The sequence below is a fragment of the Lissotriton vulgaris genome, chromosome 12 (genome assembly GCF_964263255.1).
Source record: "Lissotriton vulgaris chromosome 12, aLisVul1.2, whole genome shotgun sequence".
NCBI classification, from domain to species: Eukaryota; Metazoa; Chordata; class Amphibia; order Caudata; family Salamandridae; genus Lissotriton; species Lissotriton vulgaris.
This window is the reverse complement of record NC_141700.1, coordinates 165,997,026-166,024,748: the sequence shown is the minus strand read 5'-3', so window position 1 is coordinate 166,024,748 and position 27,723 is coordinate 165,997,026. Positions and strand designations below refer to the sequence as shown.

Genomic DNA, 27,723 nt, shown 5'->3' with positions numbered 1-27,723 from the left:
TGGAATCCATTCTATTTGGTCTGTTTCTCCTCATCCTATGCCTCTCTGTTTCAGTGTCTGTGTTCCATTTCCTTGCTTTTGTAGGCATTTTGGCCTTGGAGTCGCTCTCCCTTTTAGGCCCCTTTGTTGGCAGATTAAGCACCATTCACCCCATGTTTCAGTCTATGACCCTTCTTCCCTATTTCCCAGCCTTAAAGTCCTTCTTTTCTTCCTGCCGAAAGCTTGCATTTCTCTGACCCCAAAGTCTATCACAGTGCCCGTGTATGCAAAAGTTAAAGTATTAGTGATGCAGAGAACTAAACACAGGCAGAGATATACAAAAATATATGCAATGCATTCACTATAAAATTCATTGTATTCATTTGCATGGCAGCAATGGCTACTCTTATCTGCTATGTAGGTAGTGAAGGGGGTGTAACTGGAGGCAATAAGGAAGGAAACTTTTAGTCTTGCTTTTTTCTCACCACCTGTGAGCATTATCTGGGTTGGGTCGCTGTCTTTTAGTCCCTGTAGAAAGAATCAGATTCCATTTGTTGGGTTCCATCTACTTGTACACGGTAGCCCTGACATGGGAGACCCGAAGGGTTAGCGATGGAAAAGAACAATAGTTACTTACCTGTAATCTGTGGTTCTCCAGTATTGGTGTCTTTCATAGATTCACATGCCTGAATCATTCCCCGTCGTCGGAGTGGGAGTCCCACGGTACATAAAAAAGCAATAATATGCCATAGTAACATTGGAAAAACAAGTAATTCCCCACCAGGAAGTAAAGTAGCCCAAGCGACAGGAGAAAAAACTTCCACACTCATGACTATCCTAGTCATTTTGTATAGTCCAAACTACAGCCAATCAGGCGACAGCACCCACCAGAAGGTTCTCCCCAAAGGCTCAGGCTGTCAGATTTTCTCGCAAGGAGTGAAGGTAAACCAAAGTAGCCTGAGAGCCTCTGAAGGGAGGTGGGCGGGTTGCATGTGAATCTATGAAAGACACCAATACTGGAGAACCATAGATTACAGGTAAGTAACTATTGTTCTTCTCCAGTATTAGGGGTGTCTTTCATAGATTCACATGCCTGAATCAGAGTAGATAGCAGTACATATCCGTGCTTGGCAGACGCTAAAGGTAGCTTAAGCATGTCAATATTAAAAGCACATAGCAATGCAATTTGTAAATAAGCACATCATTAAAAGCATAATAGAATGCAATCACTTGAGCATGTGCAACATAGAAACATAACAAGCGTCTGACAGCGGTAATAGGAGGTGGGAATCAGAGGCTCACCTTAGTTGAAAAGATTTCGTAGAACTGCTCGACCCACTGAAGCATCGGCCTCGCTGGCTGCATCCAAACAATAGTGTTTGGTGAAAGTATGCCGACTGGCCCAGGTTGCCGCTCTGCAGATGTGCTGAAGAGGGACTCCAGCGAATAAGGCCGTAGAGGAAGACACTGCCCTCGTAGAATGCGCTCTAGGAGCTGCTTGTAAAGGTCTTCCTGCTTGTGCATGGCAAAAGGCAATAGCTGCAGATATCCATCTTGCGATTGTCTGCTTAGAAACTGCCTGTCCTTTACGAATTGCACCATAGGTGATAAACAGTTGATCAGATCTGCGCAATGTAGATGTTCTTTGCAAATAGAACTTTAGACATCTCTTAACCGCATCGCTGCTGCGGTGATTTTTGGGCTGTGCGGCATTTTAAAAAATACCGCGTTACATGACGAGCTCAGCTCGTCATCAGCACACGCCACCCGTGGCTGATGACGAGCTGAGCTCGTCATCAGCATTGAAGGGGTTAATGTGCAGAGTATGCAATGCCCTATCCGCAGGTGATTGTGGGTTAGGAAAGAATGACTTTAAAATCACAGGTTCGTTTAGATGGAAATCCGAAGGCACTTTAGGGATGAATTTCGGATTAGTGCGGAGCACTACAGAGTCATTTGTGAATTGTAAGAAGGGATGCTGAACAGTGAAAGCTTGGATATCGCCGACTCTCCTAGAAGAGGTCTGGGCCAATAACAGTGACACATTCCACGTAAGAAATGTCAGATCGGCTCTGTGGACAGGTTCGAATGGGTGACGCATGAGTTGCGCCAACACTAAATTGAGATGCCACGATGGAGGTGGACGACTTACCGGAGGGAACATTCTAAAAAGGCCTTTAAAGAATTGTTGTATAATTCTCGTAGAATAAAGAGAATTGGTCCCATCTTGTCGGTATCTTGAAATCGCTGCTAGGAACACCTTTAGGGTTGCATGAGGCAATCCCGTTCTTGCTAGATGTAGGAAAAAAGGCAGGATTTCTACTGGTTCAGCTTAAAAAGGATACATTCCAGCGGAGCGACACCAGACACAAAAGCGTTTCCATTTAAGACTGTACGTCTTTATGGTAGCAGGTGCTCTTGCTTTGGCCAGAACTTCCTTGCAGTCCGCAGGGATGTTTAGATGGGCGAACTCACGGTACTCAGGCGCCAGGCCGCTAATCTCAGAGATGTTGGATCCGGATGGTAAATCTGGCCGTCTTGTATGGAGAGCATGTCCAGAATTGGGCTTAACTGAATCGGTTCGCACTCCGATAGGAGAAGGAGCTCTGTGAACCAGTACTGGCGAGGCCATCTGGGAGCAATGAGAATCAGCCGACACGGTTCTTTCTTCATCTTCAGCAGGACTCTGGAAACCAGCGGTATCGGTGGAAAAGCGTACACATATATCCGAGACCAATTGATCAAAAAAACGCATTCCCCTGAGAGTCTTTGTGGGGATACCAACTTGCAAAGAATCGGCATTTGCTGTTGTTCTTGGTTGCAAAGAGGTCTAGGTCTGGATGACCCCATAGATGGAAGATCCGATCCACAGTCTGCTGATGAAGTTCCCACTCGTGAGTGGAACCTGTTGTCCTGCTATATGTTATTTTCTTCACATATTAAATGTGTTGATGAAAATCAATGAAATATTGTTCTAATGATTTTGAAAAATTCATTTTAAGTTGATGCATGTTGTAGCCCTAGCCTCCTTGTTTGTTGACATAGTGCATGCTTGTTGTGTTGTCTGTGCGCACCAACACATTGGCTCACTGGATGATTGCACGCAATGCTTTGAGTGCAAGGAACATGGTTCTCAGTTCTAACAGGTTGATGTGCCAACGCCTTTGCTGAGGGCTCCACTTGCCGCTGATTGTCAGGCCCTGAAGATGAGCTCCCAAGCCTTCGAGGGATGCGTCCGTGGTGATTGTAAAGTTTGGCGCACCCTGAAGGAATGAGCAACCCTGTCGTAGATTTTTTCTTTGTGTCCACCAGAGGAGGGAATCCCGTATGCAAGGTGTAATCTGGATGAGATCCTCGAAGGAGCGGAGACCTGCAGCCATTGTAAGCGGAGTTCTTCCTGAAGAGGCCTCATTCTGAGTCGGCAATTTGGTATTAGCGGAATGCACGGCGATACCACCCCCTGAAAAGACTTGAACCGTCGGAATAAAACAGATTTTTTTGAAAGCAGAGTCCGAGCCATATTCTGTATTTTGTCTTGTCTTTCGTCCGAGACGAAGGCTTGGAGCAGCTGGGTGTCTAAGGTGGCTCCCAGGAAAGCCCGTCTTTGTGATGGTACAAACTGGGATTTGCAGATGTTGATGGAGAGACCCAGAGACCGAAAGAGGTTTAGACACTGTTGTAGATGGTTGTCTGTGTCCTCGTAAGAACTGGCCTTGATAAGGCAGTCGTCTAGATATGGGAGTATTTGTATCCCCTCCAGCCGGAGGTGAGCCGCTACTGGGGCCAACACTTTTGTAAACACCCTGGGTGCCAAGCGCAGCCCAAAAGGAAGTACTCTGAACTGATAACCCCTGCCAGCCACTCTGAATCGCAGGAACTTTCTGTGGCGGGGTAGGATGGGGATGTGGAAATACGCATCTTGGAGATCCAAGGTGGCCATGTAGTCTCCCGCTGCTAGAAGATGCAATATTTCCTGTAGCGACAACATTCTGAATGTTAGTTTCTTCAGATATTTGTTTAGGGCACGGAGATCCAGAATCGGACGCCATTCTCCGGATTTCTTATTTATTAGGAAAAATCTGGAGTAGAATCCTGTTCCCCTCATAGTTTGAGGCACTCTCTTGATTGCTCCTTTCTTTAGCATCAAATTTATTTGGGCAAAGAGCTCTCGAGGTGAGCTGGAGGTGGGCCTTTCGGGGGAACATTCGGAGGAAACTGTTCAAATTCTAGGGCATAGCCCTTGGTCACAATGTCTAGGACCCACCTGTCCGATGTTATCGATGACCATTTTGAGTAAAATTTTGAAATTTTTCCTCCAATTTTTTCCTGAGAGTGGGGCAGTAGCGGTGGCAGATGACCAGTTTCATTGATGTTTATTCTTTCCGCGGTAGGCCGGTTTCCCCCTGTTCTGGGAATCATTATTTTTCCGTTGGCCGTAGGACTGATAGCGCTGTGTTTGGTAGCGCTGATTTCCTTGTCTGTATGAAGATTGTTGCTTGTATCCACCTCTGTTGGAGGACGATCCACGTCCTCTTGCTCCTCGAAAGGGCGGTTTACGAAATTGGAGAGTGCCCAAGGATTTCGCAGTTTCTGTATCCTTTCTTATTGTCTGGAAGGCTTCTTCTACTTGCGGGCCAAACAGAAACTCTCTGTCATAAGCCATATCCAATACCCTTGTTTGAACTTCCTGACGGAATGAAGTGGATCGTAGCCACCCCTGTCTACCTAAGACAGCAGCACCTGCTAATTGTCTGAAACCAGTGGAGACAACGTCAACCGCCGAATCGATAATCTCAGCCGAGATTCTTTCCCCTTCCTGTAAGATCATCTGCGCTTCAGATGTAGAAGGCTCAGGAAGCTGGTCTATGTATGGCGCAATATTCGACCACATCTGCCGGTCAGATCTGCCCAGGATGGCCAATGAATTAGCATCCCGGACCAATCCAAACATAGAGACAACATAAAAGAAAATACCTCAACCTTGTCTAATTATTTAGCACATTGACATTGACAGCCTGTGGTCAATATATGACATTTATCATTGTACCCTCCTTTTGGCTAATATTCAATTGTGCTTCTTTTGCGTAGGAGGCAGAGAGCCTGTAGATTCAGATGGCGGAAACCGCCTGTAATAGTCATCTAGCATGCATTGAAGGTTGGTGAGCAATACAATTGGCACCCGAGTGGCAGGGACACTTGTTACAGGGGGCAGGGACACTTGTTACAGGGGACGTCATCTGTTCAGATGACTGTTGTTCCTCTTGATCATCCTCCTGATACTTAATATTTAGTTCGGAAGGACTTGTAGCCGTTCCAAAGGTTTCCTCAATTACAGAATCCTCCTCACTGTCTCCAGAGTCAAGAAGTTTGTCTGGAACCTGCAAGGGTACCTTTTGTGGTGAGATATGCAGAGGTGATAACTCCAAGGTTGAACCACGCCTCTGAAGCAAGGATGGTTTTGGCGTCAGAAAAACCGTAGACGGGGACCACACCTGTAAAGTGGTACAAGAGGATAGTTGCGGCGTCGACGGTGGGTCCACTAAAGGACTCGTTGCACTGGATTTGGCTTTAGAAGACGACGAGGTCGTCGTCGACGGTGCAGTTATCGTCGTCGATAATGATAGTTCTGTCGGTGTTGTTTTCATCGACGATGTAGGCTTCGTCGACGATGTAGGCTTCGTCGACGGTATGGACTTCGTCGACGGTATGGACTTCGTCGACGGTATGGACTTCGTCGACGGTATGGACTTCGTCAACAGAATTGGCTTCGCCGACGGAATTGACTTAGTCGACGGTGTTATCTTCATTGACGTCTTCGTCGACGACGGAGCCTTCGTAGTCGACGGAGCTTTCGTCAAGGATGGTGTCTTCGTCGACTGAGTGGAACTCGCCGACGAGCCCGTCGACGGTAGCTTCTTAGTCTACGGGAGAGCAAGCATCGACTATTATGTCAACGGTGTCGTCGACGGGATCTTCTTCAGAGTAGCCGTCGACTATGGCAGAAGATGAAGACTCTGCCGTCGACAATAGAGGTCTAACAGTGACATAGACCATCGAAGGCGATGAAGACGCCATCGACATGATCATCTGTGGTTTAGGAGATTAAAAAGTTATCGTCGACGTAGAAGTAGCGTCGACGGAGATCTTAATGACGAAGGAGTCTACGGCGGCGTTGTCGACGACAGGGCTGAATCGGAGGTATAATCTTCTCAGATGTCTGAGGTAACTTCTTGGTGGATCTTCTCGGGGGTGTAGATGGACCACCTTTCTCCTTACCAGGGGGAGTAACCTTCGAAGTAGAAGGCCTCTCAGACTCCTTAGATGGAAGTTGTTTCTTAGCAACTTTAGCCCCAGGAGAAGTTAACACCTCAGTAGCAGGTCTCTTCCTAGAGGCTGAAGTAGAACCAGAGGCAATACTGCCTACCTCAGACGCAGGAAATTCCGAATCCTTAAGCTTTTGTAGCTACAAAAGCAGGCGGCCCTCTCTGTCTCGGAGGGTCTTCTGATGGAAGGTTCTACAGATCTTGCAGTCCTTTACTTAATGTTCAGGATAAAGGCAATAAATGCACTTCTTGTGGGGATCTTCCTTAAAAAGCAAGAGCTTGGGGAGGAGCCAAGATGGCGACCGGAGCGGACGTGTAGTCGCCCGGCTCCGCCGGCCCTTAAGCTCCGCAACGATATCCTGACAATCTTCCTGGTTGAATCCGGCGGCGGAATGCGTGTGAGGACGAGCTGAGTGCATCGTTCATCTTTCGACCTTCTAGCGCTCTCGGGTGCTGGAGAAACTTGATGTACGACTCCCGCCCCGGACCCTCGCCTACATGGCCGCTCGTCGGCGGCGCCTGGATGCTCGGATGTGGTCTGCTCGGCTGGACAGTGCAGATGACTCAGTGGCGGCGCCTTCCCATCTGCGGCAATCACCACCGCACTGCTGCTGACGTCCATCGCGGACTACGCCTGTACCGGAACGGCCGCTTTTGAGGTGCCCGTCGATGGTGTTTTCTATTCTCCGCAGGGAAGGTGAGCGGTGCACGGTACCTGGCGACCTAACTCAGCGCAGACGATTGACCCTCTTCCCGCTGCTTAGCCTGGTGCGAGACGTCTTGTGGGAGGTGTGCCTGATTTGCCTTTGCCGCTGGTAGTCTCGAAGCTCCTCGGCGATACTCGCTTCTACTGCACCCTCCCCAGATCCGCTATTTTGTTACCGGCGCCATGACTCCCTTTGTTCTCCCGTGGCTAGGGAGTGCTTCCATACCCCTGCCCGTGGACAGCCGAGCCCTGCCGGAGCGGTACACTGACCTGCGACCACCGGCGCTGGCACCCGCCTTAAGAGAACATCAACCTGCACTATCCTGCGGCACTATCCTGGCTGCTCTTCGTGATCTCCGTTCGGAGATGATTGATGGCTTCCAAGCACTGGGTGATCAGCTGGACGCCATGATGTCTACAGTGACTCGCGAACGCAGCGCTTGCCCCCAGCCGAGTGAGTGTTTGCCTTTGCCTCCCCACGATGCTACATTGTTTCCCTGTGCCTGCTCTGCAGCTAGCCTTGCGGATGTCTCAATCGGAGCCGACGACTGGCAGCCCTTTAGTTCCGCGACTGCTACATTGTTTCCCCTTCCCTCTGGGCTTGCCTTCTTGTTGCCTGCACCGCCGAGTTTAATGGGTGACTCTGCTGAGCAACTCTTATCCTACGTGTTGACTTTTGACTGGGGGCCTTCACTCCTCTCCCCATGGAATCTGTACTTTTCTGATGCCCTAACGGACCTAATCATGGAGGACAAAGGACCTTGTATTGATGGCCGGTGGCCATTTTGGGATCCTGCTTCTTCTCACAGGCAGCCATGTTATCCTGATGTGCACGGGGGGAGGGGCTCTCCTGATGTAGTTGACGTGAAGTTCCATCCACGATCGGGCCAGGGCTAAGCTGCTCTTTCACTGCTGACTGATTTTGCTGGCTGTAGGGGATGGGGTTGGATCTGACTAACGTTTTTAATGGGCGCATATCGTACGATGTTTTTCCACATTCGCATTGCAGGATTATTTGATACTGTACTGATGCTTTAATAATGGCCGATGTTTTAACTGTGGGTCTCGGGAGGGCCGGGATCTTCGGGTGTTTTAGTAACGAGTGGGCTCCTCCCCGCCCCTTTCTTTCTGGGAATGTAGATTGATTTTCTCTCTCTCGCTCCCTATATCAAAGGTATTAATGTTCTTTTTCTTTTTCATTTCTTCCTTATTCTTCCTCGTCTATATTTCGGGTTTTCTGGGGCTACAGGCACTCTGGGGGGGGGGGGGGGGGGGGGGGGGGGGGGGGCAGGCCGTAGCCTCCACAATGTTGCAGGGTGGGTGGGGTAATTTGGTATACTCTTGGTTCTATGGGCCTTCCTTTTCTATTCTCTGTGCTTTAGACTCTGGTTCGTTTCCGGGACTGGGTTGGGGTTGGTAGGGTTGGAGCGACGATGTTTGGGGTGCATGAATGTTAGTAGATTGCTGCCACTGTTTTGCACCGCCACGATGTACCTGATGTTAACCTTCGTAGATGTTTTCAGAATATAACGTCGCCTGCCCGTAGCGTGAAGGCACTGTGCGGACTCGAATCCTCTTATTATTTTTCCTTCACTGTCTTCTTTTGATGAAAACGCTTAAAAAATTTAAAAATTAACCTTCACTCCTCCTCTCCCCCGGCGGTACGGCTCTTTCTAATGTAAAGTTCAATGCTTGCTAGTCTTATTGCAGCTGCTGGGGGGACCGTATTGCTTGCACTTGTGCTGATGATGTTTCGTGGCCGGCCTGATGGTTGTAGGCCCGTATTTGTTCTTCTATTCAGGCACAATAAAGGTTTTCAAAAAAAAAAAAAAGCCAGAGCTTACCACAAGAGTCACAAGGTCTGAATAAAGATTTCTTGGAAGACATCTTCAAAACACTAGATTCCAGAAGGAAAATAGAGAAGAACTGAGCAGAGCTCAGGGAGATTCCCTTCACACGACGTGCGGTAGAAAATCTGACAGCCTGAGCCTCTGGGGAGAACCTTCTGGTGGGTGCTGTCGCCTGATTGGCTGTAGTTTGGACTATACAAAATGACTAGGATAGTCATGAGTGTGGAAGTTTTTTCTCCTGTAGCTTGGGCTACATTACTTCCTGGTTGGGAATTACTGGTTTTTCCAATGTTACTATGGCATATTATTGCTTTTTTATGTACCGTGGGACTCCCACTCCGAGGACGGGGAATGATTCAGGCATGTCAAGTCAAGTCATACAATTTGTATAGCGCACTACATACCCAGAGGGTTTCAAGGCGCTTTAGGAAGGGGAGGAGGATTATTTGTCAAATATCCACGTTTTAAGTTGCTTTCTGAACGCTAGGTGATTCTGGGTCAGGCGAAGGTAAGCGGGGAGTGAGTTCCATGTTTTGGCAGCCAGGTATGAAAAGGATCTGCCTCCCATGGTGGTCTTGTTGATGCGAGGAACAGTGGCGAAGGCTTGGTTGGAAGAGCGAAGTTGGCGGGAGGGGGTGTAGAAGGACAGTCGAGAGTTGAGGCAATCTGGTCCGATGTCGTAGAGTGATTTGTGTGCGTGGGTAAGCAGTCGGAAGGTGATCCTCTTATTGACGGGTAGCCAGTGGAGGTCTTTAAGGTGACCAGAGATGTGTTCGTTGCGTGGGATGTCTAATATGAGCCTGGCTGAGGCGTTTTCGATTCGTTGTAGTTTCTTCTGGAGTTTGGCGGTGGTACCTGCGTAGAGGGTGTTTCCGTAGTCCAGTCGGCTCGTGACTAGAGCGTGGGTGACTGTTTTCCTAGTTTCGGAAGGGATCCAGCGAAATGTTTTTCTGAGCATGCGAAGAATGTTAAAGCAGGAAGAGGATACGGCGCTGACTTGTCTGTTCATTGAGAGTGAAGAATCCAGGATGACGCCAAGGTTCCGTGCGTGGTCTGTCGGGATGGGTGCTTTTCCGAGGGCTTCTGGCCACCAGGAGTCGTCCCATGCGGAGGGGGATGTACCTAAGATGAGCACTTCTGTTTTGTCTGAGTTCAGTTTCAGACGGCTTTGTTTCATCCATTCGGCGACTTCTTTCATTCCTTCGTGTAAGTTAGTTTTGGCGGTGCTGGGGTCCTTGGTGAGAGAGAGGATCAGTTGAGTGTCATCCGCGTAAGAGATGATGTTGAGGTTGTGTTGGCGGGCGATGGCCGCAAGGGGGCTCATGTATACGTTGAAGAGGGTGGGACTGAGTGAGGATCCTTGAGGTACGCCGCAGACGATTTCAGAGGCCTCGGACTTGAATGGTGGGAGGCGGACTCTCTGGGTTCTTCCGGTGAGGAACGAGGTGATCCATTCAAGTGCTTTTCCTTGTATTCCGATGTTTCTGAGGCGCTGTAGAAGGGTGCTGTGGCAGACTGTGTCGAAGGCTGCAGAGAGGTCGAGGAGGATGAGGGCGACTGTGTCTCCATTGTCCAGTAGAGTTCGAATGTCGTCTGTTGCTGCGATGAGGGCGGTCTCAGTGCTGTGTTTGGCTCGGAAGCCGGATTGTGAGGGGTCGAGTGATTTGTTGGCTTCGAGGAAGGCAGCGAGCTGGTTGTTGACGGCTTTCTCGATGACTTTGGCCGGGAATGGAAGAAGCGAGATGGGGCGGTAGTTTTTGAGTTCGGTGGGGTCTGCTGTTGGTTTTTTCAGAAGGGCGGTGAGTTCAGCGTGTTTCCAGTCTTCTGGGAAGGTAGCGGAGTTGAAGGAGCAGTTGATGACGTCTCGGAGGTGCGGAGCAATGACGGAGTCTGCTTTGTTGAGGATGTGGTGAGGGCATGGGTCTGTGGGGGATCCAGAGTGGATGGAATTCATCAGGCGGATGGTGTCCTCAGTGGAGATTGGGTTCCAGGCGTTAAGGGTGTTTATGGGGGGAAGATGGTCAGCAGATGGTAGGGTGGGTTGGCTTCCGGGTTGGTTGTCAAAGCTGTTGTGGATGTCAGCAATCTTGTTGTGGAAAAAAGAGGCTAGGGAGTCGCAGAGGGTTTGAGAGGGGGTGATGTCGTTGGAGTTGGCCGAGGGGTTGGAAAATTCCTTGACGATGTTGAAAAGTTCCTTGCTGTTGTGGGCATTGTTGTCAAGTCGATCCTTGAATGCTGTTTTCTTGGCTTTTCGGATCAGTTGGTGGTGTGTACGGGTGGCGCTTTTGAAGGCGTCCTTGTTGCTGGTGGATGGGTCTTTTTTCCAGGCTTTTTCAAGGGAGCGGCACAGTTTCTTGGACTTCTTGAGATCATCGTTGAACCATGAGGCCTTCTTGTTGCCGAGTTTGTGTTGACGTTTTTTCAGTGGTGCTAAGGTGTCGGCGGTGTTGGATAACCAAAGGGTGAGGTTGGAGGCGGCTTCGTTGGCGTTAGAAGAGAGGGCTGGGGAGGTTCGAAGGAGCGATGTGGAGATCTGATCCGTGGTGATTTTGTTCCAGTTTCTTTGTAGAGTAGGTTGGAGGTGGATGATGGGTTTCGGCTTGTTGTAGGTGAAGTGAACGCAGCTGTGGTCAGTCCAGAGGAGATCCGTAGTGTGGCTGAAGGAGACATTGTTGCTGGAGGTGAAGATGGGGTCGAGTGTGTGACCTGCGATGTGGGTGGGGGAAGTGACCAGTTGTTTAAGTCCGAGGTTGGCGAGGTTGTCCAGGAGGGTGGCGGTGTTGCGGTCGTTGATCTTTTCAAGGTGGAAGTTGAGGTCTCGCAGAAGGATGTAGTCTTTGGAGGGGAGCGCGTGTGGGGTGATGAAGTCTGTGATGTCTTCACTGAATCTATGAAAGACACCCCTAATACTGGAGAACTGGGTCTTATCATTTATCCCATTGAGGACTTGTCAGCTGGGTTGTATGACCGTGTTTCCATCCCCTAGTCTATTTCCTATTGAGCTGATGACTTTATAGGCCATGATTGCCAAGAACAGTCAATGTAAGTTCAACGTGATGAAGAGGAGGGGATGAAAGTTGAATCTATAATTGTATCTACCTTCCTCATCCCCTAAATTTAGTTCTGAGATCTCTGCATCATTCCAAGCACAACATCAGAGGTTAACAACCCACAGATCTATATGGTGTATCCAAACCATTTTAATAGATAGAGAGCAGAGGTTGTCAAGAGTTGGAACTTTAACCTTCAGTATTCAAAAATATCTTGTTCCATTACAACTAACCACATAATCTGATCAATGCCATTATCCTATCCAGGCTCAACATATCTATGCAGGACTTCCTGCTAATGCAATAGGGACACTGGCGAGTATCCAAAAAGAGCAAAGATATGGCTATACGCCAACGAAACCAGCATATCCCCCAGCACTTTATTTCACCAGCAAAGTACACATCTGTTTTTGGTACATGCTCTGAAGCACGTTGCTGTATGCAGTAACACAACAAACAGATAATAAAGAAAATAATAACACCACTGAGATATTGTCGTTATGCCCTGGCCGATCAGTGCTTTTTAATGACATTAAAATCTTAAAAAATGAAGTAGAACTTTTGTTCTGGGAAATGTGAGAAATCAATTATCTCGAACACCAACATACTCTTTAATTTGATTTGCTTTCTACAACAAATGCTTATACTCTATGATACAGTTGGTTCAAGAAATGGAGTTCCTATGAGCATGCACTGCCGAAAACCACAGTGAGCTACTTATTCTAAAAAGACATGTTGAGGGGATGGAGATGTAATGAATGCAGATCATGTCCACAAACATGCCCAATGTCATCAGATTCCGTCAACATTTTAGGGAGAACAATAGAATATTACTCTGCCACAGACTATTAAGAATTGAGATCCAAACATATTCTGATCTATTCCATGAACGCTCCACGAAAGCCTCTAAAGGGTTGCAAGGTGGTGATGCACGTTTATTAAAATTTGAAGACCTATGTGCCGCACTATTGCATCTTTGAAGGTTCGCATCACAGATCTCAATGCACTCATGCAGCATTAGCAAGTGAGAAGGTAAAAAAGAAATTGAGCACTTACATAGCTGTGCTGTTTGTCCAGAAGACTTCAGGAGCAACTTCAATTCAAACAAAGCCAGTGCCACATGAACAGCATGACAGCGCACTCGCTCCGTGCGAAACAGAAAAGCAATTGCAGCTTCGAATTGTGCTGTCAAGAACAGGACTTGAAAGTACAAGAAAGGTTGGTTGTTCACTGCAAAATGGGATTCACCTAAATGAAAAGAAAGAAAGCAACCTCATCTATATCAGGCAAATTATGTACAATGTATGCCCAATGCTGCAATGAAAATACATCTCCAATTGTCAGCAAGACAGCAAAATACGTCTACAACAAAAAGCAGAACACAGCAAATCACGTATTTGAACAATCCTGAGAGAACGTATTTTGGAAGCTAATGAAATGCTGCTTTAACCAAGCTGCACAGGGCAAGAGGGAAGAGAGCTGCGCAAGAGGATAGAAACGTTACTTACTTATCATCATAGTTCTCCATCCTGATTAGTTCTTTGAATTCATTCATATTACAATACCTCCTTGCAGATACAGGATTCTCAGAACTTGTTCAATCAAATAGATTTTTTGTTTCTCAAATTAAAATGAGACTATTGAGGTATATTTGACTTAAACCACTCTCAAAAAATATAAGAGGAAAAAAAAACGGACCGGTGCTACTATGCTTCGAGTTTCTAACATGCACTCTTTAAACCTTCTAGAAGGTGCTGTATCCCATCATACATTTGAGGGTTAGACAAGCAGGTAACCTTAGCCACCAACAAAGAGGAAAGATATATATATATATATATATATATATATAGTCTCAAGCTATGCTTCTATTTAGACAGAGTTGGGTGTGCTGCTGATGAAGTCAAACAAAAAATATCTGTAACAGACAACTAAAATTACAATAAAGTGCATTTCCTTTCCCACCATGGGACTTTCTTTGATCTTCAAAAATGTTGTGCAGCAAGTTTGTATCTCGCCTCAAAAGGAGAATATGAGCATTAATAAAACTACGCAGGAACACTACAAAATGCCAATAAATTGTGCAATCAAGTAACATACCCAAATGTGGTTTCATCACCAATTCATCTTGTGATTAAAGCCATCCGAGATAAAGGATGGCTCCTGTTGGAGAGTCCGATGTTTGGTTGAGGAGTCGTAGTGTGTGCAAAAATGCTTTTCATGATTCGACCAGGAAATTTCAAGTAGTGGAATATTAGTCATCAAGGTGGTTTCTTCAACAGTAATAGGATGAGCCCTTGCATGACCCGCAAGACTCTTGTAGGCTTTTGGCTGCAACCAATTACTCAGGACTTTACTACTCCAGCTATAAGTGCAGTCATAAATGAAAAGATGTTTGAACTGTAAGCCTTTAGTCTAGTCTAGATTGTACCAGAGAACTCTTGCATCTCATCTAAGGTCTATAAAAATATGTCAGAAGAGCTACATTTGGGAAGAAAGCTGCCAAGAAAAGGGCCTTGTTCATGTCATGTGAAAGTCAAAAACTACTTGGAGGATCTGCTTTCATGGTCCCGCACTTTTTTCTTGTGTCATTCTGTTTTCTGACTAGTCTGACTGGGATCCTGCTAATCAGGACCCCAATCACTGTGCCCTCTCCCTAAATTAAGCTATGCTAAGTACTTTGGTACCTTCCTAATTGTCTACTGGTGTACCGTTTTAAGTCCTTATTATATTGTATCAAGGTTCCCAGGGCATGGGTACACCAGGGTCTCCCATGGACTGCAGCATATATTGAGTCACCCATGAGAGACCACTCGAACTGTGACTACAGGTCTGCCATTGAAGGCTGTGTGAGTAGGTCCTAGCAACACCTCACAACAGATATACGTTTCCTTTATCTGAGGCCACTGCATATAAAACTTATAAGTCACCCCTAAGGTAGGCCATTAATTACTGAAGGCAGTGTGCTTTGTTCTAAGTGTGATGGTGCCCTGCATGAGCGAGCAGGATACCCCCTACAAACCCAGGAGTTGATTCTCAAGGCATTCTAATCAATTATGAGATGTCAACTATATATTGGCTGAACTGAAACTAGTCATGTTTGGTATCAAACATGTTGGAATAATACCCAAACACCGATTCCAGTGTTTGATGTAGGACCCCATGTACTGGGGGCTCCCCTAGGAAGCCCCCCTGTATTCCCAATACCAGCCTTTAAGAGTCTAACAGCAAGCTAGTGCTGCTGCCAACCACAGACACACTTCTGTCCTCCTGCTTCTATGCCAGGCTCGAGCAGGGGAAGGTGGAACAATAGGCTTCCTGTCACAGGAAGGTGTGACCACTTCCCAGACAGGACTTAGTGTATTGGGCTGGGGTGGGTGCGCTTGCCAGCACCACCAGACTGCTTTCAAGTGCACATTTGGTGCCCTCCTTGCATACTACAGTTGGAACCAGTTCAAGGAGCTGTTGGCTCCAGCTCTGGCACGAAACTAGACAAAGGACATGGGAGTATCCGAACCTCTGTCCAGCTTCCCCTGAATAGTCCCAACCCTTTCATTTGAGTACTTAAAGGCTGACCTGTGTGTGGCTCTTCACATTCATTGTTGGACAAGATTCAGATCTGAAACCATTTATACTTCAAACATCTGGGCACTTTGGACTTCGTTGGACTTCGCTTTGGGAATCGAGACTGCATTTGGAAGACTACTGCTGCTCCTGGTCTCGTCGCCCTGCCAGTCTTCTGCCTCGTCTGTGCTCCATCCAGGTTCTACTCCAGGCATGTGGGCATTAAAGACTCCTGAAGGAATCTCCCTTGGAGTGAAGGAGTCACTCCCCTGCATCTGCAGGCACCGCAACTAAGCTGACCTGTCTGCTGCTCCTGACGTCCTCCAGACTTTGCAATGCCCAGCAACCCAGGTGATGGGTCTGCAGCTCCCTCGAGGCCTGCACTGTCTTCTCACCGAGTTTGAAGCCAGTATCCCTCGTCAGAACCGCTGGAACAGAACCCCAGTGCACTGCATCGACTTGCCGTTGCCAAGGCTTGTTGACTTCTCCATACATCTTGGGGCTCCAAGAAGCTCCAGCCTCCAGCATTTCTTGCTACCAAGATATTCGTCTTCACCACATCCTCTGCACCATGGGCTTGCATCATTGGTGAGCTACTCGAGGTCCTCTTGCTATCCCTGTGCCTCCGTCCTGTGGGTCCTCTTGAGGGTCTACTTTGGCTCCAGTGGGCTCCCCTGCTTGCTCGGGTCCTGCTCAGACTCTCCTGCACTTGATGAGTCCCTTGGACCTTGCTGGTATCAACACTGCACCTTCTTTTTCCTCGTCTGTTGATGCTGCCAAGGCTTGTTGGTGCTCCAACCGAAAACACCGACCTCCTGGCTCTTGACTTCCGATGTGGGACAGCTTGTGACTGGCTTCTGGTCTTCCACAGCATCGTCTGGTCCTCACAGCTGCAGCGACACGGTCACGTCAACCATCCTACATCTTCCGTCATTGGTCTTCCGAGTCTCCGTCACTCCAGAGTGGCATAGACTCTGTCCCCTCTGGTTGCAGATACTCCTCTTTAAGTATCCACCCTTGAATTCTACCGGACTCTTTCACCTTCTTCGCCAGCGTCTTCACTGAAGTCCTCATTTGTAATCTACGCGGTTTCCGACGTCGCTTCACAATTCTGCACCCAGCTTCCCTAGTGTAGATATCCTGGTTCTCGGGGTATCCACGGGTGGGGTGACTCTCAAACCTTCCATCTTCCATGGGGTTTCTTCAGGGTCCTCTGGGAAAGGACCTTTTTCTGCAAACCTGCAACCGCGACTTCCCCATTGATTTGCATTGAGTACGCAACTGTGTTTCCACTCTGCACACAACCTCCGTGGGGTTCCTGGGTACTTATCTTGGGTGGTTCCTTGGGTCCCCGGCTCTTCTAAGTCTTCTGGGTCTAGTCTCCACTTCGTTCGCAGTCAGCATTCCACTTTATTAGTATATGGAGACCACTGTGTATTTGTGCTACTTACATGTTGTCAATCCGAAATATTGTGTGTATTGCGTTTATATCTCCGGGTAGGATATATACCAATGTGTGAGTGTTTGTAATAAATAACTATTTTTATACAAACACTGTGTGGTTCTTTTTAGTTTAACCTACACTATATAATTAGTACTGGTAAAATAAGCTGCTTTGCACTCCTTCTAAAGGCTGCTCTCCACGGCTACCACTTAAGAGAGCTTTCTAGGGTTGTATAAGACAACTAAAATCACCATTAGGGTTGTCTGGATTAGTGCAGGGTACTTCACTTAAATAAGTGTGCACATTATACCAAGCCAGCCAACTACAGTGGTGCGCAGCAGTTGGGATTTAAGCCTGCACTGTTTTACCAGCTAATCTAGGTGTGGATTAAATGATCAGTCATTTCCTGTACTATGAGATGTCTGCTGCGTGGCATTACTATGGAGCTTCAAGATGTGGTTGGAGAATTGTGCTTTAGTAAACATTCCAAGACAATAGGCTTTAACCTCTTGGCTGCTAGGCGTTTTCCCGCTGTGTGCTGGAAAATGCCATTTTAGTGGCACTATGACGAGCTCAGCTCGTCATCAGCACACGACACCCGTGGGTGATGACGAGATGAGCTCGTCATCAGCATCGAAAGGGTTAAATGAGTTTCATTCCTCTCGCTTGTTCAGGTACATGCACAGTAATAGTTTTTGTCTGGGTAAGAGGGAGGTTGAAATTTATGAAAAGAGTGCTTGCTCACCTATAAACCACATCCTCTGAGCTGTGAGGTAAACCATGCACATTTTTCCTGAGGTTTGATGTGACCCATGTGCATTCTGCAATCTTTCACCCAGTTATGTGGAGGTAGACTTCTTTCAGAAAGTTATTTTATTGGCACCACCCGAACAACAACTGTAGGATGAGTAATGAAAACATTGAACTTAAGCCCCAAATTCCTGTTCTTCAGCATAACTGACCTTGGAGATACATTTGAAGTCACATATAAAATACAAATTTAGGCACTCGAAAAATGTATGGCGCCATCGAGCCCAGAAGACGGGATACCAGTGTGACTTTTGGACAAGAGACCACCTCCTTTGTGTCCAAGACCGCTCCTAAGCAATGAATACACTCTACTGAGAAGACCATAGGTTTGTAAAATATGATTTGTGGACACATATCACAAAGCAAGTCTGTTCTATCACCTTCTGGTGCTGTATTATCTGCTGCTTTGTGCTGCTTTTTATTAACTAGATGTCAAGGTAAGGGCAGATAAAGATTTCTCTGTGTTAATAGAAGGTGGCTGTTACCACACTTGAGGAGATGGAGACTTAACACAAAGCAAACTTAAATTAGAAGAGTATTAGAGGAGTGCGCTTAGAAGTGAATGGCTTACAAAAATAAGATTTCGGTAAATAAGGGGGGCACATCCAGTCTCCCTAGTTTAATTGTGGCGATGCCTGGTGTAGTGCATGTGTTCTGACATTTTCAGGTCTACAATTAGTAGTTTATATCATGTCTTCATTATCACGAATGATGAAGAGTAGATGCCTTCATGACGTTGATGATTCTAAATATTCTTAATTCATTTTCACCTCAATATCATCCAAAAAGTCTCAAATATTCAATCCAGAAGGAAGTACGCTCAGAGCGTAATCCTGAGTGAAGAAATGAGATCCTAATTTTTGTAGGCACTCCGCATAATGTGTATTATCAGTTTGTATTTTATTAATCAGGTCACTTCAGAGAAAGTAAAATAATGAGGCATGGAAACCCAAAAAAGAGTACAAGAAAATAGAAATAATTTCCAGTTAGAAATTGCAGAAAAACTCTAGAGAAACACCAAGCCATCAACTGAATGCAAAATAAATCAAGAAAAACATTTTCTTGGCAGAAAAGTTTTGAAAGGGTAGAGTTTCTCAAGAGCCAGATTAAAGAACTTAGGTGCCAAATGCACAGCAGGACATAAAGAAGTAGAACTACTGGCTACTTTACATGAGCAGTGTTTCTCAGCCCTAGTTTTCCATTCCAAGTATTCTCTAGTAATTAGAGTAGAATATATGTGCCCATGTGCCCATGTGCAAGATACCTGAACACAACTTTTGAATATCCGGTTTCTTGTTTGGAAATTGTTTAAGTAAAGAAAACAAGTCCATTTCTTTTAATGGAGCCAATTTAAACTAATCAATTGTGGAAAAAGGACATTTGACTGAAAGCACCACAATAAAATAATTTTGCAACTGAAAACAAAAGAGGAAGGTGTGTTAATATTAGAATATTCAGGGAAAACCCTCATTATTCTCGGTTCCATGACCGAGTAGTTTTTAGGTCTTGCCTAAGCGCATGTGCGACATACTGGTATCCTACAGTGGGTTTAGAGCCCGCCAATTGCTTACCATTGGTTACCATATTTGTCACTCATTTGCTTGCTTCTTATTCACTGGGTGTGTGGTCTTTCCTTCCTCTTCTCATGTTTGCCCCACCACTGGAGCATGGCTGAGTTGCTATGTCCTTCCACTGCTTGCTTTTTTAAGTGCTACTGTTTTCTTTTTGTTTAAGCTTTCTACGAGAGTGCATGTGTTTTCCTGCAGTCTCCTTCATGTTTTTCTCTCTCCCCTCCACAAATGTCCTATGTTTCACGATCTTATCCAAGAGCTTCTCCCACATTTCGTCTGTTTGATCCACTCACCCATGGTGCTTTCTGCTACCTGCGCCCATGTGTTGCTTCCGCACCCCCCCCCATCAAGCTTCTTGTGTTTCCACCCATGTTGCTTTCACACCTGCTTTAAAATGCCCATACGCCACCCGTGCTTATATTGCTTCTGGCACCTGTTTCCCAGGTTGCGTCTGCCCTTCCCACATACCATTGTATTGCCTCCCCTCACCAATGTTTCAAAAAAAAAACTGCTTATGTGCTCCCCTCACCAACATTTTTTTTTTAAACTGCCTATGAGCTTTTGTTTAGTTACTAATCCAACTTAGATCAGTAATAAAAAAGCAACTGCGTCATTTTGTAGGAGTGGGCATGCCCGGTGCATCTACCTACAGAATGACTCAACCAGCCACCTCAAACGCGTTTTTAGAACAAATGTTTTAGCCGTATGGCACAGCATCAGTGATGTTGTGCCTCATGGCCAAAACTATTTGCAAAGATAACCGGTTCCAATGCTTGTTTTCCTTTGATTCTCATACTTTTAATCAATGTGTATTGATATAAACATATCCTCAAGCACCAGAATGCAAACAAAATATTTTGACTGGATGGACTGCTCACGCTTCACACTGGGTAGCCTGGGAACTCTCTTTATGTAGTTAAGGTGGACATTCTGAACACCATACTAGAGATATTCAGGAGAAAGGTGGTTAAGTTGGTACGCTATGATTAAGAATACTGCCAGCCACCATGGCCAGAACCAGTCTGAGTGGAAATCAGAATTGTGTGGAAAGCCCTTTTGAAAACAAAGAAAGAGGAAAGACGCACAGTGAAAATTACCGACCGAATGGTCAAAAAGTCATCTACCTCAAGGCTATGCCCCAAGTCCCTCTATGTCAAGCCTTGGGATTTCACACTTTGTTGTCAAGCAAATGCTTGGTTTTGGAGTCTCCTTTGAAGCAAAGAAGTCTTCTAACATGTCATCATTGATGGCCCACAAGATTTCTGCTCGACTTATATTTCACAATTTGCACACACAGAGATAAACTCCTGTGGCTTGCACGTTTTATGCAACAATTCAATAGCAACATATCTGAGCCAATAATGTATTTTTTAGATCAATGATAAGCAGAAGAATCCACAGGAAACGATATTTTAAATCAGAACTCAAAGTGTGTTAATTTCTCAAAAGGTTTTAAGCAAACATTCACTACTTAGTTAACTGGAAATATACCTCTGCTGCACTAACGTGCTTCTAATTCTTCTTATCGGAAATATTTTGGTTAATCAACTTATCTAGGTCAGCAGACCAAAAATGACCAATAATTCAAGCAAACCTCCACAGGGAACCTCCTGGTCTCCTATGTAGCTGCATGAAGTAATTAACAAAGAAAACAATGTGTGCTGGACATGTGGAAAGACTAGAGCACATTTGACTGGAATGATGCATCTTGCAAAGAGTGGTGAATGTTTGGTGTAACCGATGGACTAACTTTCATTCTTTCTGGGACGTCAGGTAGTACATTTGAAAATGCTTATCCTGTTTGTATCGGATCAGCAAATACAATAATTTCCTGAATATGTAACTGTATTGAATCACAGTTTTTCCTTTCATAATAGTTGTAGCTTTGCATCACAATTATTGGAGAAGACGACTCAGAGAAGAAAATCTTTAATTATGCTCTTTTGATACAGCATGGATGTATCCAAAAAGCTGAAGATATGATCAACCTGCCTTTCCGCTCCCATATAAGAGAAACTAATAATATTTAAGAAAACAAGTTACTTACCAGTAACTTTGGTTCCCCAGTATTGGTAACTTTCATAGATTCCCATGCTTTGTATCATTCCCCGTCGTCGGAATGGGAGCCTCGATAAATAAAAAATATCAGAACCATAGGTACAAAAGAGAAAATTAGGCCTAGGCCTCATCTCATTTTGTAGCATATCACCCTCTTTGTGTAAAAAGCCCAAACTTCCACAAGAACCAATCAGAATAGCCTCACCCCATAGAATCTTCCTGAGAGAGCCTCAGATTTTCATAGCCGTTGTGCAAACAGCCAAAATCTCAGTAAAAAGGCCGAGCTTTCCCAGGGGAGGAAGGTGGGCGCATGGGAATCTATGAAAGTTACCAATACTGGGGAACCAAAGTTACAGGTAAGTAACCTGTTTTCTTACCCCAGTATTGGAACTTTCATAGATTCCCATGCTTTGCATCAGAATAGCTAGCAGTAAGTCACCCAAGCACATTTTGTTACATAAATATTATTGCATGACACCATAGCAATGCTCAAAGTAACAATGAAAAAATGTTATCATAGAAAAAGAAGCATCACCGATACAAAATGTGCTACACAGGAAGGCGGGATTGTAGGGAAAGCTCACCTCTCATTGAAAAAGATTCCTAAGGACTGCTTGTCCAACAGCAGCGTCATCCTGTCCTGTAGATTCCAGGCAGTAATGCTTTGTGAAGGTATGTGTACTGCTCCACGTCGCTGCCCTGCAGATGTCTTTGATAGGGACTCCAGAAAAAAGAGCCACCGAAGACGCCACTGATCTTGTGGAATGTGCACAGGCTTTTCTTTCAAGGGGCTTGCCCGCTCCTTGATGGCAGAACTGAATAGCGCTGTAGATCCAGTGGGAAATGCTGGTTTTGGTTAGAGGAAATCCCTTCCGCGGTGCACTGTAAGACACGAACAGTTGTGAGGATTTTCTAAAGGACTTTGTGCGCTCTAAATAAAATTTCAAACACCTCTGAACGTCAGAAGAATCCAATGATCTTTCTGCCGGAGTAGTAGGCCGTGGAAAGAATGATTTCAAAATCAAAGGTTCATTCAGATGGAATTCAGAGGGAACCTTAGGGATGAACTTTGGATTCGTCCAAAGGATGAGGACATCTTTCTTGAATTGAAGGAAAGGTTCCACTATTGACAGCGCCTGAAGTTCACAAACTCTCCTAGCAGATGTCAGCGCTAAAAGGAGGGCTAGCTTCCGAGAAAGGAATTTAAGATCCACTCTGTGAATGGGTTCAAACGGAGCTTTCATTAGCTGAGCCAACACCAGATTTAGTTGCCAAATTGGCGGCGGAGGGCGGACTGGAGGATACATCCGAAAAAGGCCCTTTAAGAATCGCTTGACAATTCTAGCAGACCAAAGGGAAGGACCTGAAGATGTCCGCTGGAATCTAGAGATGGCTGCTAGATGAACTTTTACCGAAGAATGAGCCAATCCAGATTGAGCCAGTGAAAGGATATAAGGCAAAATTTGCTGTGGAGCTGACTTGTAAGGGTGGAGATCTTGTCTCGGACACCATAGGCAGAATCTCTTCCATTTTGCTTTATACGCCTTGTTAGTGCTTGGTGCTCGAGCCTGAGACAAAACCTCCCTACACTCCTTGGGGAGATTCAGATGTTGGAATTCCCTGTATTCAGGAGCCACGCTGTCAAGTGAAGCGAAGTCGGATCCGGATGCAGCACCTGACCCTGAGACTTCGATAACAGTGACGGAACTAGTCGCAGGCGAATGGGATGATCCTGGGAGAGCAGGAGAAGTTCCGTGTACCAGAACTGCCGGGGCCACGCCAGTGCAATCAGAATCATTTTGCATGGTTCCGCTTTGATCTTTCTGAGTAACCTTGGTATTAGGGGTATTGGCGGAAAAGCGTAAAAGAATGCGCCGTACCAGGCAATCGAAAGTGCGTTCCCCAAGGATCCCGGATGGTGATCCTTGTTTGCGTAGAACCGGCATTTGGGGTCCCCCAGACCGAGAGCACCTCCTCCAGAATGGACTGATCTAACTCCCATTCGTGATTGGCTGCTTTTTGATGACTTAGTGCATCCACTGTGACATTGAGCGAACCTGCCAGGTGTTCTGCTGTCAGAGTGACCTTGTGAAGAATTGCCCAATCCCAAATTCGTTGAGCTTCCTTTGAAAGAGTTAGGGACCTTGTCCCCCCCTGCTTGTTGATAAAGTGCATGACCGTTTTATTGTCCGTCCGGACCAGCACTAGATGATTTCGAATCCTCGGGAGAAAAGCTTGCAAAGCTTGCAAAGATGGCAGTCAGCTCCAGCAGATTGATGTGGTACTGGCGTTGCTGTGGATCCCAGTGTCCACGGACTTGCAGCTCCTGGAGAACTGCTCCCCAGCCTTCTAACGAGGCATCCGTGGTTAGGACCATAGGAGACGGAGGAAGCCTGAAAGTCAGACCCTCTGCAATGTTGCTTCTCACTATCCACCATTCGCATGCCTCCTTCATCTCTGGTGTTACCAAAATGTTGTCGTTGAAAGAGCCTTCTGCTTGGCGCCATTGTTTGTCGAGTTGCTCTTGTAGATGACTCATTCGCAGCCTGCAATGCGGAATCAATGGTATACAAGATGAAATCGATCCGAGCAGAGACTTGTAGAGCCGTACTGACAGGGATCTCCTCTTTAGCACTTGGCGAGCCGAGAGCATTAACTTGTTCTGGCGTTCGTCTGAAGGATAAGCTTTGCACTGTTCTGAGTCCAGAATGGCCCCTAGAAACTTTGTTGACCTGGACGGTTGCAGAACTGACTTGCTCCTGTTGAGTTGAAGGCCCAGGTGATCGAACAATTGAATGCAAGTTGTAATGGCCTTGGAAGTTCCCTGGAAAGAAGGAGCTTTGACTAGCCAGTCGTCCAGGTAAGGGAAAACTTCCGGAGATTGCTTCCTGAGGAAAGTTGCCACCGGGGCCAACACCTTTGTAAATATTCTTGGTGCAGATCGAGGACCAAACGGAAGCACTTTGAATTGGAAATGGCTCTTGCCTACTGTGAAGCGCAAATATTGCCTGTGAGCTGGGTGGATCGGTACGTGGAAGTACGCATCTTCTAAATCCAGAGTCGCCATGAAGTCCCCTGAGTTCAGTAGACGAAGAATATCCTGGAGAGTGAGCATCCTGAAGGACAGTTTGATGAGATAGATGTTGAGCTCCCATAGATCTAATATGGGGCGCCAAGTCTCTGTAGTCTTGCGAACCAGGAAGAACCTAGAATAAAAACCTTTTTCTCTCTGCGAGAGAAGTACCGGTTCTATTGCCCCCTTGATGAAAAGTTGTTGGGCTTCGAGATGTAGCAGTCCCAGATGTTGTGATCGACTGGCGCCTGGAGCTCTGGTTGGAGGAAGATCTTGAAATTCCAACGTATGGCCACTCTGAACAATATTCAGGACACACTGGTCTGAGGTTATAATTCTCCAGCTGTCAAGACAAAGATATCCTGCCCCCCACTGATGTCCTCGGGGAGGAAGGAGCAGTAGTAAGAGCCAGGAGGCCGCTATTGCCTCTTGGAAGTGTCGCGTCCTTGACGATTCGGACGTCTCTGAGATTGACGAGAGAAAGAAGCCGACTGGCCCTGGCGTTGGTTAGAATACTGTGGTTTTTATGATTGTGAGGATTGCGAAGAATCTCTCTGTTGGTTGCCACCCCTATAAGAGGAGAAGCCATTTCCTCTCGCACCTCTGAATGGGACCTTACGATAATTTAAAGACCCCAAGGACTTCGCTGTGTCTGTGTCCTTTTTAATACATTGAAGGGCCTCATCAACATGCTTCCCAAAAAACATTTCTCCATCATATGGAAGGTCTAGGATCTTGTTTTGGACTTCTTGGCGAAATCAGGTCGCCCGCAACCAGCCCTGTCGTCGTAAGACAGCTGAACCAGCCAGAGCACGAAAGGCCGTAGAAGCTATGTCCATAGCACAATCTATGACCTCTGACGATGATCTTTCTCCCTCCACGAGAACCTTTCTGGCTTCCTCTTTTGATGATTCTGGCAGCTGTTCTATAAATGGGGCCTAATCACACCACATCTGGCGTTCGTACCTGCCCAAGATGGCCAGAGCATTAGCCGCTTGAACGAGGAGACTGGCCATAGAGGAGAATCTCTTGCCCACATTGTCCAAGTGCCTCCCTTCCTTGTCCGGGGGTGTAGTAAGTGGCGTGGAAGGATTCTTGGATTTGCTTTGTGCCGCTTGTGATATTACAGAATCCGGCTTAGGCTGTCCAAGTAGGCATGCTGGACTGGCTTCAGGGGCCTAATATTTCTTCTTCAGCCGGCGAAGAACAGGAATGACAGTGGCCGGATTCTGCATGACCTTGATCCCTTTTGACCATACGTGTTCTATTATAGGAATCGATCTGACTGACTTTTTGTATGGCTCTTTAACCTCATGCATGCGGTGCATTTTCTCGCTGTGTGCTGAAGAATGCAGGATTGCATTGTTTCATGACGAGCTGAGCTCGTCATGAGCAGCGAAGGGGTTAAAGTCATAAAGGAAACAGTCTGACTGCACTGTTGTGATTGGCAGACCAAATCTTTTAGATGCCCTCTCCATGAGGTTATGGAAACCCCCAATGTCAGCTGGAGGAGAAGTAGCAGTGTCCTGTCCTGTGGCATCTGGATCTTTAAGGCCACTATCTTCATAATCCAAGTCAGGGTCATTTATAGGATCTTCCTGAACGTCATCATCTGAAGACACATCATGCAGAACTTCTCTGGATTCCTCTCTGGGTTCAGGTTCCACAGCCTGTGGGACCAGCATTGTCACGATGATTGTAGATGTCGGGGGTACAGTTGGAGAAGGAGGGCGTTCCGATTGTACTGCTGGTTGAGTCGGAAATCTATTTCTATAGTCTTGCAACATCAATTGCAAATCCGAAACCAGAGAGGCTGGCATGGCCACCATGTCCTGACCCAAGCCTCGAGGAGGTTGTTCCTGCTGAACATACTGGTGTTCGTAGTACTCCTCAGTATCTGTATCTTGACATTTCACATTCAAATCCGAGGGACTGTAGGCATCCCCATAATGGATATCGTCACCCTCTTCATCAGACTCGTCATCCAGCAGCTTATTAGGGGGCAAAGGTGTAACTCGCCTTGGAGAAGTCATCTCCGGTGTTATCTGCCGTTTCCGTGTGGAAATCTGCATTTTTTGAATCGTCGTCGACGGAGTCATCGTCGAAAGAAACGATTTATAGTGGACGGCATCGTCGACGAGCTCGTCGTCATCAACATCACAGCCACCATCGTCGACGTCATCGACGTAGTTCTCGTTGTCGAAGCGGCAGTCGACAGTATCTTCGTTGACATGATAGTCGACGTCGAGAAGGTAGCCATCGTCGACAAACAGGAAGGCATTTTAAATGTTGACGCAGTCATTAAAGGTGTCGTCGTCGACACAGCCTCCGTCGACTGTCCAGTCGACGGAGCCATCGGAACACTCAAATCCTTATGAGAGACAGTCATCGACGTACCTGCAGATTTCGTCGTCGACGGACGCAGTTTCTTGTCATGTTTTGTCTCTTGAGTGACCGTCAGAAGTTTCTTAACGTACTTCTCTTTCTGGGATGTTTGTGAAGGAACAGAAACCTCCTTTCTCACCTTCTTGGCCTGTCCCAGCCTCTCCTTTTCACCTCGGTGAGGAGATTTAATGGGACTAACACGACCAGACCTATCAGAGATCTTTTGATGGGCTTTGACAGGGGGTTCAGATGAAGTAGATGGGGGAAGACAAACCCCTCTTTTTAGATCTTCTGGAGGAAGTTACAGATGTAGAATCCTCCTCATCTGAAGACAGTACTTCCTTCCGTGCCTTCATCTTCTCTAGCCAGGTCAACAATCGGCCCTCCCTGTCTCTCAAAGTCTTCGTTGAAAAGGTCCTACAGATTTTGCAATCTATGACCTTGTGGCAGGATACAAGCAATAAATGCAGTCCTCATGCTTGTCTTCCACAAAAAGCCTCTTTTTCGCACAGGTAGCACAGGCCCTGAATAAAGCCTTCTTCTACTTGTCAGACATTGTAGATTTTTAAGAAATAAGTTGAATAGAAAGAAAAACTGAGCAGAGCTCAGTGGAGACTCCCTTGCACAACGTGCGGTAGAAAATCTGAGGCTCTGAGGCTCTCTCAGCAAGGTTCTATGGGGTGAGGCTATTCTGATTGGTTCTTGCGGAAGTTTGGGCTCTTTTACACAAAGAGGGTGATATGCTACAAAATGAGATGAGGCTTAGGTCTAATTTTGTACCTATGGTTCTGATATTTTTTTATTTACCGAGGTTCCCATTCCGACGACCGGGAATGATACAAAGCATGGGAATCTATGAAACTTCCAATACTGGGGTAACCACTTCTATATGGGCTTGGAACACAGCTGTGCA

General features: G+C 46.4%; 1 protein-coding gene across 1 annotated transcript in view; it reads right to left on the bottom strand.

Moving 5' to 3' along the window:
* Positions 1–27,723, bottom strand: part of NUP93 (nucleoporin 93) — a 567,849-nt gene that overhangs the window by 147,992 nt on the left and 392,134 nt on the right. The window contains exon 13 of the mRNA XM_086947697.1: positions 12,965–13,156. Within this exon, the coding sequence (XP_086803823.1) occupies positions 12,965–13,156 (192 nt within the window). The remainder of the gene's footprint in view (positions 1–12,964; positions 13,157–27,723) is intronic.